The 15,746-nt window shown below is 40.3% G+C and overlaps 1 protein-coding gene across 14 annotated transcripts in view; it reads right to left on the reverse strand.

Moving 5' to 3' along the window:
* Positions 1-15,746, reverse strand: part of PTPRK (protein tyrosine phosphatase receptor type K) — a 341,149-nt gene that overhangs the window by 41,326 nt on the left and 284,077 nt on the right. For 9 of the 14 annotated variants that reach the window (XM_081856113.1, XM_081856125.1, XM_081856124.1 and 6 more), the window contains exon 14: positions 6,275-6,413. In XM_081856113.1, coding sequence (XP_081712239.1) covers positions 6,275-6,413 — 139 coding nt within the window. Of the gene's footprint in view, positions 1-4,989; positions 5,032-6,274; positions 6,414-15,746 lie in introns of all 14 variants that reach the window. The other 5 variants (XM_081856114.1, XM_081856122.1, XM_081856118.1 and 2 more) reach the window with 2 other exon arrangements.

Consider the following 15,746-nt stretch of genomic DNA (forward strand, 5'->3'; position numbering starts at 1 on the left):
ACAGAACAGGTGTGTACAGGTCATGTGCTCTCAATTGTTCCCTTTCCTTTTTATCTAACTTTCAGTTACAAACTGGCAGAGCTGTGTTAACAAACAACTAAGATGGCTGCTTACAAGTATACAGGTGTAAGCAGGTTTTTTGGGGGGAACATCCTATATAGATAATAGGTCTATGCTGTCATTTTTGCAGTAGATGTGCATGTATACTAAGGAACACACACACACACACACACACACACACACACACACACACACACACACACAGCTTCTGCTGCTGCTGCTTCTTCTAAATCTTAAAAATGAAAATGTTGATACACACATGCTTAGCTTAAAAAAAGTACACAAATGGAAAGAAATGAGGTACATTTGGAAATATTTCAACAATGGTTAAAAAAAAGTTATTTGCTATTTAAGAGATGCAGTATCCCTTTTCTTATGCAGTTTGATTACTTTGTAAAACTCTATAACAGCTAATAGAGTTTCATCTACTTCAGCTTCAAATCAGTTTGTACAAAATGATCAGGCAAAGCATAAGACACTTCTGATTCATGAAATCATACAAAACTGCTTACCATTCAGATTTCCCCCCCAATAAATCAAATTTGGAAATCTGTTTCAATGCGTAAGAGTAATTAAACCAATGTGAAATTAGCAGGTATGTTTTGATACTACATACTGATCTTCCTAAAAGTGTTAATAACGTCCAAGTATCAAAAGGGATACCACATGATGGAATCACTAATATGTATGTACAGAATGGTTATATTTATAGCACCTAGTACAAGCGCTTAAGATTAAAACTTAAAGCATATTCAGTCTAATTCCATTGTGTTTACAGTGTGGTGGTGTATACTAGAAAAAAACCATTTAGTAAAAATAGAAGTCAGGAGGATAGATTACTTTAGAAACCTTGTTAACATAAAGGGCTTCAGGGAATTCCAGTTTTGTCCCACTGAGTCAATGGGAATGACAATAGTTTCACATGATTAAGGGGACTGATGGGCTGAAACTACCATAAGATGAGAAAGGGTGCATATGCTGGTAATTCATATGGACTCAATATTACTTTTCTAGAAAAGCTTACAAATCTTGATTGAATAAGACATAAAGTCACAGTGGGCAGAAAGGTTCCCACACAATTCAGACAAATGGTATACCACACTTATAGCATAGGCTTTTTGTCAGATGTGAGGAACCCTGAGGCCATCAACCCCAGCCAGCATGGTCAGTGGTCAAGTATGATGGGAGTTATTGAGCAACATCTGGAATACCACAGGTTCCCCCCTCTGCTTTCGGTGGGGTATGGGTCTGGGCTGGTTATAAGCCTCTGAGTCAAGATACCTATTATGTTTAGGCACATGAGATCAACCTAGTTCTGCCTGCTGAGAATTTTGCTCTCAAACGTGCAGATAAATTTGGAACTTGCTTTTCTGTGCTTAATCTATCTCCTTTGCAAACCAGTTTACCCCTTGAGTTGGGAAGGAGGAGGATTAGTGGGAAATTACCAACAATCTAGGCAAAAAGCTCAGATGAACAGTAGACTAGGCTGTGAATCCTCTTTACTGTGAGTCTCAATAAACTTTCTGCAGCGCTCTCTCTCTCTCTCTCTCTCTCTCTCTCTCTGTGTGTGTGTGTGTGTGTGTGTGTTGATGGGGAAGTTCCCAACATCCAGAGCCAAGGGGATTTCATTTGGCATGCATAATGTACGAGCCTAACTTTAAGATGAGCTAGACCATTTTAATGTCCAAACACCGTGCCAAAAAATAGCCATGTGAATGTCCTTTAAGCCAGCTCTAATATATTTCAATATAGTTGCATTAGGCTTTTCTGAATGTACTGCATTAACAAAGATTAAGGAAATACCCTCAATGGTGCTTGCCCAAAGGCTCACATGTAATATTGCCCACTTCTATTGTGGGAAACAAGAAGAAAGGGAACAAATGGTATTGTCAGTCTGACATCAATACCAGGGAAGATTCTGGAGCAGATCATTAAGCAAACAGTCTGTGAGCACCTAGAAAGGAATGCTGTGATCACCAATAGTCAGCATGGATTTCTGAAAAATAAGTCATGTCAGACTAACCTGATCTCGTTTTTTGACAGAATTACAAGCCTGGTAGATGAAGGGAACGCAGTGGATGTAGTCTACCTTGATTTCAGCAAGGCATTTGACAAGGTGCCCCATGATATTCTCGTAAAGAAGCTGGTAAAATGCGGACTTGACTATGCTACCACTCAGTGGATTTGTAACTGGCTGACTGACTGAACCCAAAGGGTGCTCATCAATGGTTCCTCTTCATCCTGGAGAAGAGTGACTAGTGGGGTGCCACAGGGTTCTGTCTTGGGCCCGGTCTTATTCATCATCTTTATCAACGACTTGGATGATGGACTCAAGTGCATCCTGATCAAATTTGCAGATGACACCAAACTGGGAGGGGTGGCTAACACCCCAGAGGACAGGATCACACTTCAAAACGACCTTGACAGATTAGAGAACTGGGCCCAAACAAACAAGATGAATTTTAACAGGGAGAAATGTAAAGTATTGCACTTGGGCAAAAAAAATGAGAGGCACAAATACAAGATGGGTGACACCTGGCTTGAGAGCAGTACATGTGAAAAGGATCTAGGAGTCTTGGTTGACCACAAGCTTGACATGAGCCAACAGTGTGATGCGGCAGCTAAAAAAGCCAATGCAATTCTGGGCTGCATCAATAGGAGTATAGCATCTAGATCAAGGGAAGTAATAGTGCCACTATATTCTGCTCTGGTCAGACCTCACCTGGAGTACTGTGTCCAGTTCTGGGCACCACAGTTCAATAAGGACACTGACAAACTGGAACGTGTCCAGAGGAGGGCAACCAAAATGGTCAAAGGCCTGGAAATGATGCCTTATGAGGAATGGCTAAGGGAGCTGGGCATGTTTAGCCTGGAGAAGAGGAGGTTAAGGGGTGATATGATAGCCATGTTCAAATATATAAAAGGATGTCACATAGAGGAGGGAGAAAGGTTGTTTTCTGCTGCTCCAGAGAAGCGGACACGGAGCAATGGTTCCAAACTACAAGAAAGAAGATTCCACCTAAACATGAGGAAGAACTTCCTGACAGTAAGAGCTGTTTGACAGTGGAATTTGCTGCCAAGGAGTGTGGTGGAGTCTCCTTCTTTGGAGGTCTTTAAGCAGAGGCTTGACAACCATATGTCAGGAGTACTCTGATGGTGTTTCCTGCTTGGCAGGGGGTTGGACTCGAAGGCCCTTGTGGTCTCTTCCAACTCTATGATTCTATGATTCTATGAAATGATGTTAAGTATTAGAGGAGACACCTGATTAAGTTGTCATATTGAAAAATGTCCAACCAGTGAAGTCTCAACAACTAAGTTAATTTCTTGCCTATTTTGAATATGGAATAGGATAGGAGGTTACCATGTTACGCACCACCTGCAGCTGTAATACCAGGTATCACTTACATCATGTACCAGTTTTAGGGTCGGGTGGCCTTTTTATTTTATTTTTTGAAATGGGTTTAAATTGATGAGGCTAATTTACCAACAAATGCAATAATCTTAGTTTAAAACCTATAGAATACAGCTGTGTATTCAATATCAGATATATTTAAATTCACTTCTGTGAACCCATAGATGCAGGATATGTATGAAACACTCTCTTCAATGACCAGGGATCAATTGCAGGCAAACAGGAAGACTACCCAATTAAATCAGTGTTCATGTTGCAGCATGAACAAGTTGGGTAAACACTTAGGCATTGTGGCACATATGTATGAAAATGTCATAAAAATAAGGTTCAATAGATCTAAATTCACTTCTGTGAACTTGAGCAGGTGATGAAACTACAGTTTTGATAGTGTTGTCAACAGTTATCCTCAGATGCGGAAATACGTGTTTGCACGTGTGTGTATGAGGACACCCACCCTGGAAAAATGGGATTTGAAATTACAGTTGCTGACAGACTGTGATTTCAACACATGGCATTCCATAACAGTTTTGAGGCTTCTTCCCACTTGAAACACAAAACAAGTGCACTGAAATGGATAGCTACTGAAATTCAACCAGAGTTCTGGAGAATTCTGGCATGAGGACCTGTAGAACAGGCTGGGCAAACAGAAGTTCCCCAAAGAACTCTGCAATCAATCCCCAAGCCAGTCTTCGGGAAGTCCCTATGCCATGCCAACTAGGGAAAGCTGTGAGCCTGATTCTTTTTAATACCCTGTGTAACACATCCCTCCATCTTATGTGCCAGCAACTGAGCCCATGCATATAGGCCGATTTTTTAAACTATTAGATCTAGAAATATATTTCGTTTAAAGAAACTTGAGATTATAATATAAATCCATGGGTCACTTACACTGCAATACTGTGCATGTCTACTTGGAAACAAGTCACACTGCTATCCAAATGTGCATAGGATCACAGTTTTTAAAAATGTAAATCTGGGTCCACGTGCCCCATGTTTTGCCCTCTCCTAATGTTTATGTCATATAAATAACAACCCTCTCAGTGTGCATTTCCAGAGTATGGGGGAAGCATGGGAAGGGCGAGAGAGGACCAATATGAAGATGCTGAAATTGCTGTGGGTGTAGGAATAGCCTATCAGATAGCTATAGGCACATTACTATGCGTACAAATGATAATGAGATACCTGCCCCTAATATGACAAGGTAGTAGGTAAGCGTCAAATCCTGAAGGGAAGTTGTATGCTAAATTACATTCTAAGGACATTCCCCACTGAAATATCTTTGCAACCCTAACAATAAATTATTTTTAGATTGAGCAGAGATTGGGACTTTAAAAATCAGCACCTTAGTTTGCATGAATGCCTAATAAAGTCGGGCTTTTTGCCATTTTAATATGAATTGCCCTACAGTATTATGTTTATTCTTAAGCACAGAGGTACACAACAGGAAAAGAAAAAGTGAAAGCACTGTTGGGAAAATCACATATGTATCTAACTAACACAGAACACTATAAGCATACCTAAGGTTTCTAATGCAGACGTTTCTTCTCCATGTTATATATCTCCAGGGGGTAATTGTAAAAAGGCAAAAAATTAAAAAAAAAATCTAATGGAAACCATTTAGACACATATGACTTTCAGGTACAATTCTAATTTTTTTTTCCTACTTAAAATGGATAGAAAAATTATTTCATTTCAACATGACAGAGAAACAAATTTATCCTTGTGCTAAGTACTTTCAAAAAAATTGTACCTCGCGGAGTTTTTTAATTGTGAAAAAGAGAAAACTCTTCGCAATGCACAATTTTTTTGAACCAAAGCAGCCCATAGTTAGTGGTAAAGCACAGGTTCATTTTCAAGCATCTCTAGTTAAGGAACTGCAGGTTGGGTGGGGAGGAAATCTGTCTGAGACCTTGAAGACCTGTGCCCTCTCAGAGAGATCAGTGCTGGGGCGAGATAGAAGAACAAACTGACTCAGTAGAAGCAGTTTCGTATCTCCAAACTGTTTTACTCTGAAATGTTGAGGTTTGTGCATCCAAAAGGGATTGAAAGGGGGAAAAAATGCAGGAAAAGAGGGATGAGGTCATTTCTTATTAGACCATTGATGATGATTATGCAAGTTTATGCCAGATTAACAAAGTTAATCATATTTCATTTAAAAGTTCAATGTTATTTAAAAAGAAACATTTAAGCCATTCCCTGCGAAGTTTTACAATCATTCCTTTTTGCCTGAGTTCTTTATTATTCCAGAAGATGGCGCTATTGATTTTTTTCTCATGCCTTTGGAGATTACTAAGAAAAAAAAGTGTTTTTGTTCAGACTCCTGCCAATACACTTTCGCACTTGAAGGTTTGTGTACTTATAACTCAATGGAAAAAATATGGTGATGTAATGTGATTTTAACTATTGCCTTCTATTATTTTCAAAGGTGGTAATGAAGGTGACATAATTCATACAATCTTTTCTAAGACATTCTGGCTAGATACAGCAGACTCGTTAGCGCCAATGCAAAGACCATTATTGCCTTAAACCTTATGAAATAGGATAGTAGGTAAATAAGAAACAATTATTTCAGTTACATCGATGTTTTGTACATGCCATTGACTGTATACATTTAATAGCCTTGGACTTTTCAGAAAGTTTGCTTTTTACTCTAAAATATTAGTTCCCTACTCTGCAATATGCCTTGGTTACAGAATAAGAATGTAGTCCCTGACAAAGGTTTTCATGAAATGTCCTGTGAAAAAAAAGATCTTTTAGATTACTTGACAACACTGAATGGAAAGAAAAATTTACGATACCTACCTTTTTTTGACAATTAATATGACAAGGAGGAGGAGGAGAATGAAGACCAGAATTCCTGCACTTATCCCTGCTATTTTCACAACACGATCCGTCTGCTTAGCTGGGTCAGGAATTACCTCTGGTTCTTCTGTTGCTGCTGCTGAGAGAAAAAGAAATAAAAGTTATTTGAATTCCTCGGATCAGAGAAGATCATGGCCCCAATCAAAAGGAGTCCCAGAATGTTAACCTGGGCCACACACAAGGATCACTTTTAAAAAGCTAACTGATCAGCTGCTTTGAAGAAAGGGAACTGAATCCTGCTATCTTCCACTTGAAAATCTGATGGATAGGCTTCCAGCTTTATTGAAGGGATTCTTAATATTGGACTCATTAGTTCACTTTTGAGATGCATATTCATATTTTCCCTACCCTTCCCTTTCGCTTCTCTCTGCTATGTTCCTTTGTCTATCTTGCATGTTTTGTCTTGTACTCTCTCCTAAGAAAATGTAAACAACAACAACAACAAAAAGGGAATGTGGTGGGTGTCATTCATGCAATCCTCCAGACACTGGGACACAACACTAAGGGCTCATCCACATTCCCCATGGAAAACCAGCTGTTTATTGCTGAATCAGAACAAATGTCAGCTGGGTTTTCTGTGAATGGACATTTGTTCCACTTCGATGGTAAACAGCAGGTTTTCCAGAGGAAAGTGGCAGCGTGAATGGAAAACTGCTCTGACCTGTGCCTAGAAAGTGTGCATTAGCCCATAGTTGCTCTAGCCAATAAATTGGTAAAGAAATATTGGGGGAATGGAAGAAAAAGTTGTCTGAATTCAGCATGTGTGTGCAGAAGCTACAAAAAAGCAAATCCCATGCTAGGAATTACAATATGATGGACTGAAAGTTAAAACTTCCAGTATCACAATTAAGCAAACTTGAAATACGATAAACAGTGCTGCTTGCCACACTGAAAAAAATATATTGTAGAGTTTGAAAAACATTCTGAGAAGGGCAACCAAAATTAGTGGGGTCCAGAGCATCTTCCCTATGAATAAAGGACACAACAGCTGAGGCTTTTTGGTTTAGTGAGGAGGGGAAGCAGGACAACATGGGGGCTAATAAAATTACGGATGGTACAGTGTGTGTTTCCCCCTACACGTAAAACTAGAATTGAGGTTAGCTAATGAAACAAAATTATTCAACTGGGTGCAGTAGCATGTATAGACCTTTCCAGGGTTGACCTGTGCAAGTGAGTTAGCAGAGTCTGTAGGCCAGGTGCCCCACCTTCACCCTACTGACCTAGACAAGGTGTTCAGGAAGTCACTTTGCTTATCTCACTTTTATAAAGTTCTGGCCTTGTAACTTCATATGATGATGCCTCCCCACCACCTGCCACTTGCTGCTTCAAATGTCAATTTCCATTTAATCTCTAATGCACCCTGGAATAATGTGAATTTTTAAACACTGCGCTAGTTCTGCATTTTCACTTTATAACTACCCTGCAAGAAACACATTGTCCCGAGGACATTCATGTGACCTTGGTTGTGTCATTAAATCCAAACATAGACATTGTCATTATCCCCGGAGAACATCCTGTATTTTAGAATAGTTAACAGAACTATTTGCATTAAGATGAGGGTAAACAATGGCTCTGTCTGTGGTACAGTTAAGCAGGAACTGTATGCACAATGGAAATTGTCTTAAAGGAAGAGTAAAGTAAAATCCAGGTAGAGCTTTCAGAGTGTCTCTAGAGGATTCCGTAGTCAGAACACTTGTTTGACCAGCATCACTGTAGATTTGGTGACTTTTTAAAAATGCCATCATTAGTTTTAATAATTTCAAACTCCACAAGTTCATCAACCAGCATTGTGAATATGCAAATACAAATACAAATGTAAGGAAAAACCCTCTTATGTTTGTAGATCTGCACATGCAGTTAGGTCCAGAACCAAGAAAACCCAGCCTTTAACAAAATTATAATAGAATAGTACATATATTACTGTGTTTTTTTCCAGGACCTCAGAGAAGTTTACAACACAATGCTAAACATTAATAGCATGAGGAATGTTTCATTGAGCTGTGTTCTCCAATGATCTCCCAGGTAGCATATGCATGAACAGGATACCCTCATACCATTCTCTGAGTGCATTACTGTATATACATTAGGTTTTATGTGCACTGAATGGAGAATGTGTCTAGACTCTGGCTTTCAGTTAAAGGCATGGAGAATGTGCACAACTTGACAAAGGAATAAATAGTGAATTCGTTAGTTACCCAGACTGTCATACTATTGCATTTAAATATATATTATACTTTGTAATATTCTCTCCCACCATTCTAAATGCTAAAATGATTTTCTGTGACATGACACCACTGAGATTCAGTGTCTCACGAACCATCCAGTAACAGGCTTTTAAAACCTACTAGTTTGCAGATTCCTGATCTTGCTGACCTAACACAATCAGTGAGGGCATGATGAGTAGTGCCCCAGCATACTAAAGTCTCTTCTAGAAATCATTCTGACATATTTGATTTAACACATTGCTCATCACCTGCAAGGCATCCTTTTTAGAAAAGAGCTTCATATATCACATTTGGAGAAAAGCTTCATAGCAATTACATCATGAATTTGTCCACTGCACCATAAGCATCAGTCCACCGCAATGCCCACAATTCAGTTATTTTATATATCTTTTTATTTATTTTTTTGTGGTGACCACCACGCCGACCAGCGGCGGCGCCCACCTTCAGTTATTTTATATATCACTAAATAACCCGAGGGACCCTCAGGTTTAGGCTGGTCATATCTATCTATCTATCTATCTATCTATCTATCTATCTATCTATCTATCTATCTATCATCTACAATGAGGGGGGGAAGTATTTGATCCCCTGCTAAATTTGCCAATTTGCCCTCTGACGAAGAAATGACCAGTCCATAATTTTAATGGTAGGTTTATTGTAGCTGTGAGAGACAGAATAACAACAGGAAAACCCCCAGAAACCCAGAAGACAAAAGTCAGAGATTGATGTGCATTATAATGAGTGAAATAACTATTTAATCCCTTTGCAAAAGAAAACTTAGTACTTGGTGGCAAAACCCTTGTTGGCAATTACAGAGGTCTTGTAGGTAGCCACCAGGTTTGCACACATCTCAGGAGGTATTTTATCCCACTCCTCTTTGCAGATCCTCTCCAAGTCAGTAAGATTTTGAGGCTGATGTGTAGCTACTCAAACCTTCGGCTCCCTCCACAGATTTTCAATGGGATTAAGGTATGGAGACTGGCTAGGCCACTCCAGGACCTTAATGTGCTTCTTCTTGAGCCACTCCTTTGTTGCCTTAGCCGTGTGTTTTGGGTCATTGTCATGCTGGAATACCCATCCTCGACCCATTTTCAATGCCCTGGCTGAGGAAAGGAGGTGCTCACCCAAGATGTGATGATACATGGTCCCATCCATCATCCCTTTGATGCAGTGAAGGTGTCCTGTCCACTTAGCAGAAAAACACTCCCAAAGCATAATATGTGCCCCTCCATGTTTGATGGTGGGGATGGTGTTCTTGGGGTTGTAGGCAGCATTCCTCCTCCTCCAAACACAGCGAGTTGAGCTGATGCCAAAGAGCTCGATTTTGGTCTCATCTGACTACAACACTTTCACCCAGTTCTCCTCTGAGTCATTCAGATGTGCATTGGCAAACTGCAGACGGGCCTGTACATGTGCTGTCTTGAGCAAGGGGACCTTGCAGGCTCTGCAAGATCTCAGTCCTTCACGGCGTAGTGTGTTACCAACTGTTTTCATGGTGACTATGGTCCCAGCTGCCCTGAGATCATTGACAAGTTCCCCCCGTGTAGTTCTGGGCTGCTTCATCACTGTTCTGATCATTGCAACTCCACGAGATGAGATCTTGCATGGAGCCCCAGACCAAGGGAGGTTGACAATTAATTTGTGTTTCTTCCATTTTCGAATTATTGCACCAACTGTTGTCACCTTCTCACCAAGCTGCTTGGCAATAGTCTTGTAGCCCAATCCAGCCTTGTGCAGGTCTACAATCTTGTCCCTGACATCCTTGGACAGCTCTTTGGTCTTGGTCATGGTGGCTACTTTGGAATCTGCTGGATTGATTGCTTCTGTCGACAGGTGTCTTTTGTACAGGTACTGTAATGAGCTGGGATTACAGGTAAGACCTCTCCCTTACAGCAGGTGCTTCTAATCTCAGCTCGTTACATACAGTGAAGATACCAGGTAGCCTGACATCTGGCTGGTTGATAGCAGATCAAATACTTAGTTCACTCATTATACTGCACATCAATTTCTGACTTTTGTCTTCTGGGTTTCTGGGGGTTTTCCTCTTGTTGTTCTGTCTCTCACAGCTACGATAAACCTACCATTAAAATTATGGACTGGTCATTTATCCATCAGAGGGCAAACGGGCAAATTTAGCAGGGGATCAAATATTTCCCCCCACTGTATGTATCTATCTATCTATCTATCTATCTATCTATCTATCTATCTATCTATCATCTATTTATCATCGACACAAAACTGCCTCAAAGTGACTTACAATGTAAGAGTAGAACTACTAAAACAAAATATAGGAATAAGAGTGCCTCAGTCTTATCTGTATTCAGCTTCACTTTATTGGCTCTCATTACTGAGGCCAGACAGTGAGTTAGCACATGTATTGTTGAACCTGCAGGTGTAAAAAAAAACCAGAGCTGCATATCATCAGCATAATGTGACAGCATGCCCCAAAACTCTTGATGACGCCATTCATCAGTTTCATGTAGATATTAGAGCAGTACGGGGGATAAATCTGAACCCTGCAAGACCTCACAGTGAAGATTCTCTGGAGCCAAACATCACCCATGAGCACCAAGCAATCCAGGTAGGAATAGAACCACCACAAAGCAGTACTGCCCATCCTACTTGGACAGCTGGTCCTGAAGAATACCACTGTCAATTGTATCAAACCCACCAAGAGATCAAGAAGAATTAAGAGGGACAGTGTCTCCCTGGCATGTGGGCAAAAATGGTGGGCATTCAGTTGTATCCTACTTCTCCTTCCTCTCTGCCCCCAGATTTGCTGCAGAGGGTCTTCCAACTCTCTGGACTAGATTTTGAGGTCTGTTGTAGAAGCAGGGCAGTAGCACTGGATACAGCCTACTGATGAAAGATACATCAATAACAAGACTTCTTAGCTCTCAAACTCTGTGTTAGATGGTGGGAAATGTTGGCATGGGACAGTGAGCAAAGGGACTAGGAAGGTGTAGAAGGCGAATCAGGAAACTTCTAAGCAATAACTATTTGTATAGTAATATAGATTATATTTATAGCTAGAGTGTTTATACCAATAAAAACTTGTATCAACATGTTTCCTGCTACATTTTTGTTTAGATGCAGTTCTGAGGGACCTTGAGATTCAGATATTAATATGTTTCTAATTTTCCATATTGCCTTTAAAGGGAAAAAGGAGCAAAACAAAGCGAGCTATATTAAATAGAAACTATAATTTTCAGAAATGTTCCAAGTGAACCAGATTACAAAAACAGCTTTTGCACTTTAAATCTAGATTTAAGGATTTTAACCAGTTGTGATCTGATTAAAATGAGGACACAACATGTCCTCATTTATGAGATGACAGTAATTCTATTACATCAAACCTAGGAGGATGTCTCTATGAATAAACATATTCTTTAAATTTGAAAATACAGAATGATCACATCTTCTCTGGTGTTGGAAACATATAAGCTGATCAACAATCAGAGACCCAATTCCTTACTTTCTGGGTGTTTTTGTCTTTTTAAATACACAATACTTAATTTACACTAACACTAACACACACAAACACAATAATTATGCCTTCTATCAATAGGATTTGCTTCAGATCTGAGTGGCCACTTATGGGCATGATCACTTTAGATCTTATTTTGAGAGCTGTGGTTAAAAAAAATAGAGAAATTTAAGAATAGACTCCAAGTGATTTTCTGTAACAGCAAAATTCAGTTCCTTAGACTGAAATCCTAAACACACTTATTCTACAGTGAAACACAAATAGATCGGCATCAAGTTACTTCCATGGTTAGATAAAGATACCACTGGCTCTATGAGGGGGATGAGCTGAGGGTATGGTTGCCACCAGTACTTAGAAAAATATGTCCACCATTTTTGGAGAAAAGTGTCCCCTGTCCTGTTTGGACTTCAAAAGGGACACATTTTTAATATATTTAAGCTCTTCCTCCTCCTCCAAACTGTGTGGGCAGAAGGTGTGTCTGTTGGGAGGAGGAGAGCGAAAGCCTGAGCGGGAGTTTCTGTGGGCAGAGGGTGGGTTCATGAGGAGAAGAGCCTAGAGTGAGAGCAGGAGTTATCACAGGACACAGGCAGATGGTCAGGTGGGGCCGGGAGGAGGAGTCTGAGAAAGTTTTTGCATGGGCAAAGGGTGGGTTGTGGAGAGCGATGTAGCATGGGCCTTCTATGGTGGAGTCTCGGGTTTTCCATGGGGGGGGGGGTAGCAGGTGGGTTGGAGAGTGAGTGAGTGAGGTTTTCAGGGGGCTGGTCCGGTGCAGAAGAGAGAGAGTTATTGCACGGGCAAAGGGGGTGGGTCAGACTCAGAGAGCAAGTGAGGGGGTTTGCACAGCCCTGCTGGAGAGCTGGGGAAAAGAGGTTTTACATGGGCAGAGCAGGTGGATTGCAGACGGAGGTTTGAGCAGACCTGGTCCGCCCAACTGATCGAGAGCAGGGAGGGATTGGAAAAGAGAGTTGTTGAACAGGCAGAGCTGCATATTTTCTTACAGTTGTAAATCACAGTGCTTTTGTTGTTGTTTTCATTGAATAATGTAAACCCTGTGTGACATTGTAATGGATTGCTTTGAAGTCATTTCTGCACCAGGGAAAGTAATTTTTAGCCCCTCAACTTCCCCCCACCCTACCAACCTGTCCTTTAGTTTGCCCGACCAAAGATGGCAATTCTAGCTTGAAGATGTGCAACTGATATGTGCATGACAGCCTCTGCAAATCACAAATACTGGGTATGTTTTTACAGTATTTTTCAAGAAGTGTTGCTCCTACATATTACAGTGTTAGCCATGGTGGTATGTGATGAACCAAACCCTTTCTCATAATCTATTGAATGGCTCTGGTGTTTCAGATTAATATGTTTATAAACAAGGTGTTTGCTTCCGCAAGGAATGATCAGTGGTAGCTCTCCATTTTCTGACACCACTGAAATTGACTGATTTAGTTGTTCAGATCCAAACATATTGCCCAGAGTTGGCTTTCATTCCAAATAAACTCAGGTTTTATATTCAACAGGCATGATTATTCATAATGCTATGGGTTGATAACCGAAAAAGGCAAGCCTTTCATTAAAATGTAGAAACTACATACACAGCTGTACTCAAACAACTGTGAAACATTATGCCTGTCTAAAATACACAGAAATGTTGGCAAGCAATCTTGCAGGGTCTGCTTGAATATTACAACATTAGGCAGACATTAAAGATGGATTATACCATACAGTGCTAAACTCCAATTAGTTTAAAATTTCAAAATGTTATTATCAACCAAGACCAGCTGATTTTAAAGATATGTTTAGGACAAAATAGATTATGTTTCATGCCAGGGCTACAAACAATTGAAACCGATGATACATTAACTGCTGCAAACTAAAAAAAAAAAAATGAAAACAAAACTTCTGCCCTTTATAACATTCCAGATGTTAGAAACATAACCAATAATTATCAATACATGACAGCTAAAATGCTGAAAGATAAAAAGATATATGAGCTTATTATGCTCATATATATATTTAAATATTACAAATAGTTCAGTTCTTAAATGGGCTGAATATCAGGCCTGAATACGCTTACAAATTTTCCAAGAAGACACTCCTGCTTTTCTTACCAAGAAGGAAGCACAATCTTTGCTGTGGGGAAAACAGTCTATTTGGAGAGAGTATGTGTCAGAACTTATGCTGATGTGTGTAGATGAACAGACCGTTCTGGGAACAGGCAGCGTATAGAACTAGCAGTCTACTGGGACAAAAAGAGTTTAAAAAAATACGCCACCCACAAACATAATATTAATTAGGCGATCTAACATGAGTTTGAATTTTATTTACCAGTATGTATTATTTATCTATTACATTTATACCTCAACTTTCCTCCAAAGAGCTCAAGGTGCTGTAGTTCTTGTCCTATTTTATCCTCACAATAACCCTGGGAGGTAGGCTAGACTGAAAGACTGTGACTGGCGTAAGGTCACCCAATCAGTTTCAAGGCTGAGCAGGGATCTGAACCCTGGTCTCCCAGGTCCTAGTGCAACACACTAACTTACTAGACCATCCTTCCTCAAATCAGTGAGTCAGTGGGAAGCCAACGTGATGCCCTCCAGAAGTTGCTGGGCTCCAAATCCCACCAGTCCAGAATTTTCAAATGCCATGGATGATGGAAATTGCAGTCTAACAGCATCTTCAGTGCCCCATGTTGGCTGCCCCTTGAGTTAACACATAAATAGTGACCCCAGTTCAAGATTGTGCTCCTCCTAATTTCCTCCACTCCGTCCAGTTTGCAAATTAACACGTGGGATCTTCAATGGGAGAAGACATAGGCTAGCTAGAAATATGGTGGTTTTGATGTGGAATGAACAGAAGAATGTGTTGCTCATAGATACAGAACTGTGAGCAGAGGCTGCATGTGCATGCTGCAGCTTCTAAAGGTTGTATGTGGATGCCAGCAGCACTGTGGATCCAGTCACAGAGTGGTTTTCACTTCATAACATGTCGCCAGGAGCCATGTCATGCCTAGGTTCTGAAGTAGCCTGACACATCTACCCAGTATATCAGTAAAATTTACCCCCCCCCCCCCCGCAACAAAAAAGACTTAGGTGGAGGAATGACACCGATCTATTGGTCTTTTCATATTTGACTTGTGAACTATCCAACACTAAACAATCTTTTTAGTTATCAGGTATTACAGTGGTACCTCGGGTTACAAACACTTCGGGTTACAGACTCTGCTAACCCGGAAGTAGTACCTTGGGTTAAGAACTTTACCTCAGGATGAGAACAGAAATCACGCACCCCATTAGCTAAAGTGGTATCTCAGGTTAAGAACAGCTTCAGGTTAAGAACGGACCTCTGGAACAAATTAAGTTCGTAACCAGAGGTACCACTGTATTCAAACTGGGCTTCCTCCATGGCTTGATTGTCAGATAAAGAGACATGTAAACCCTGCCATTTTATTACTGCCAACTGTCTAATCATCCCTGGTGATCACTATTCATTTGCTTCCTATAACACTGTCATATTCTATAACCTTATCCAATTCCCACACTAATTAAAGCTCTCGGCTGACTGAAATCTGGCTTTCAATTTTTTTGTGCTAGCTATTGCTGTGCATGAATTGTGTTCCTCTCGCATAGTCTTGCTGGAGGTTAACATTTCATGTATTAATGTATACTGGACTGTCAAAATAATTCCAATAATTAGTTAGGTA

Source organism: Podarcis erhardii (genome assembly GCF_964252035.2).
Source record: "Podarcis erhardii genome assembly, chromosome: 3".
Lineage (NCBI taxonomy): Eukaryota > Metazoa > Chordata > Lepidosauria > Squamata > Lacertidae > Podarcis > Podarcis erhardii.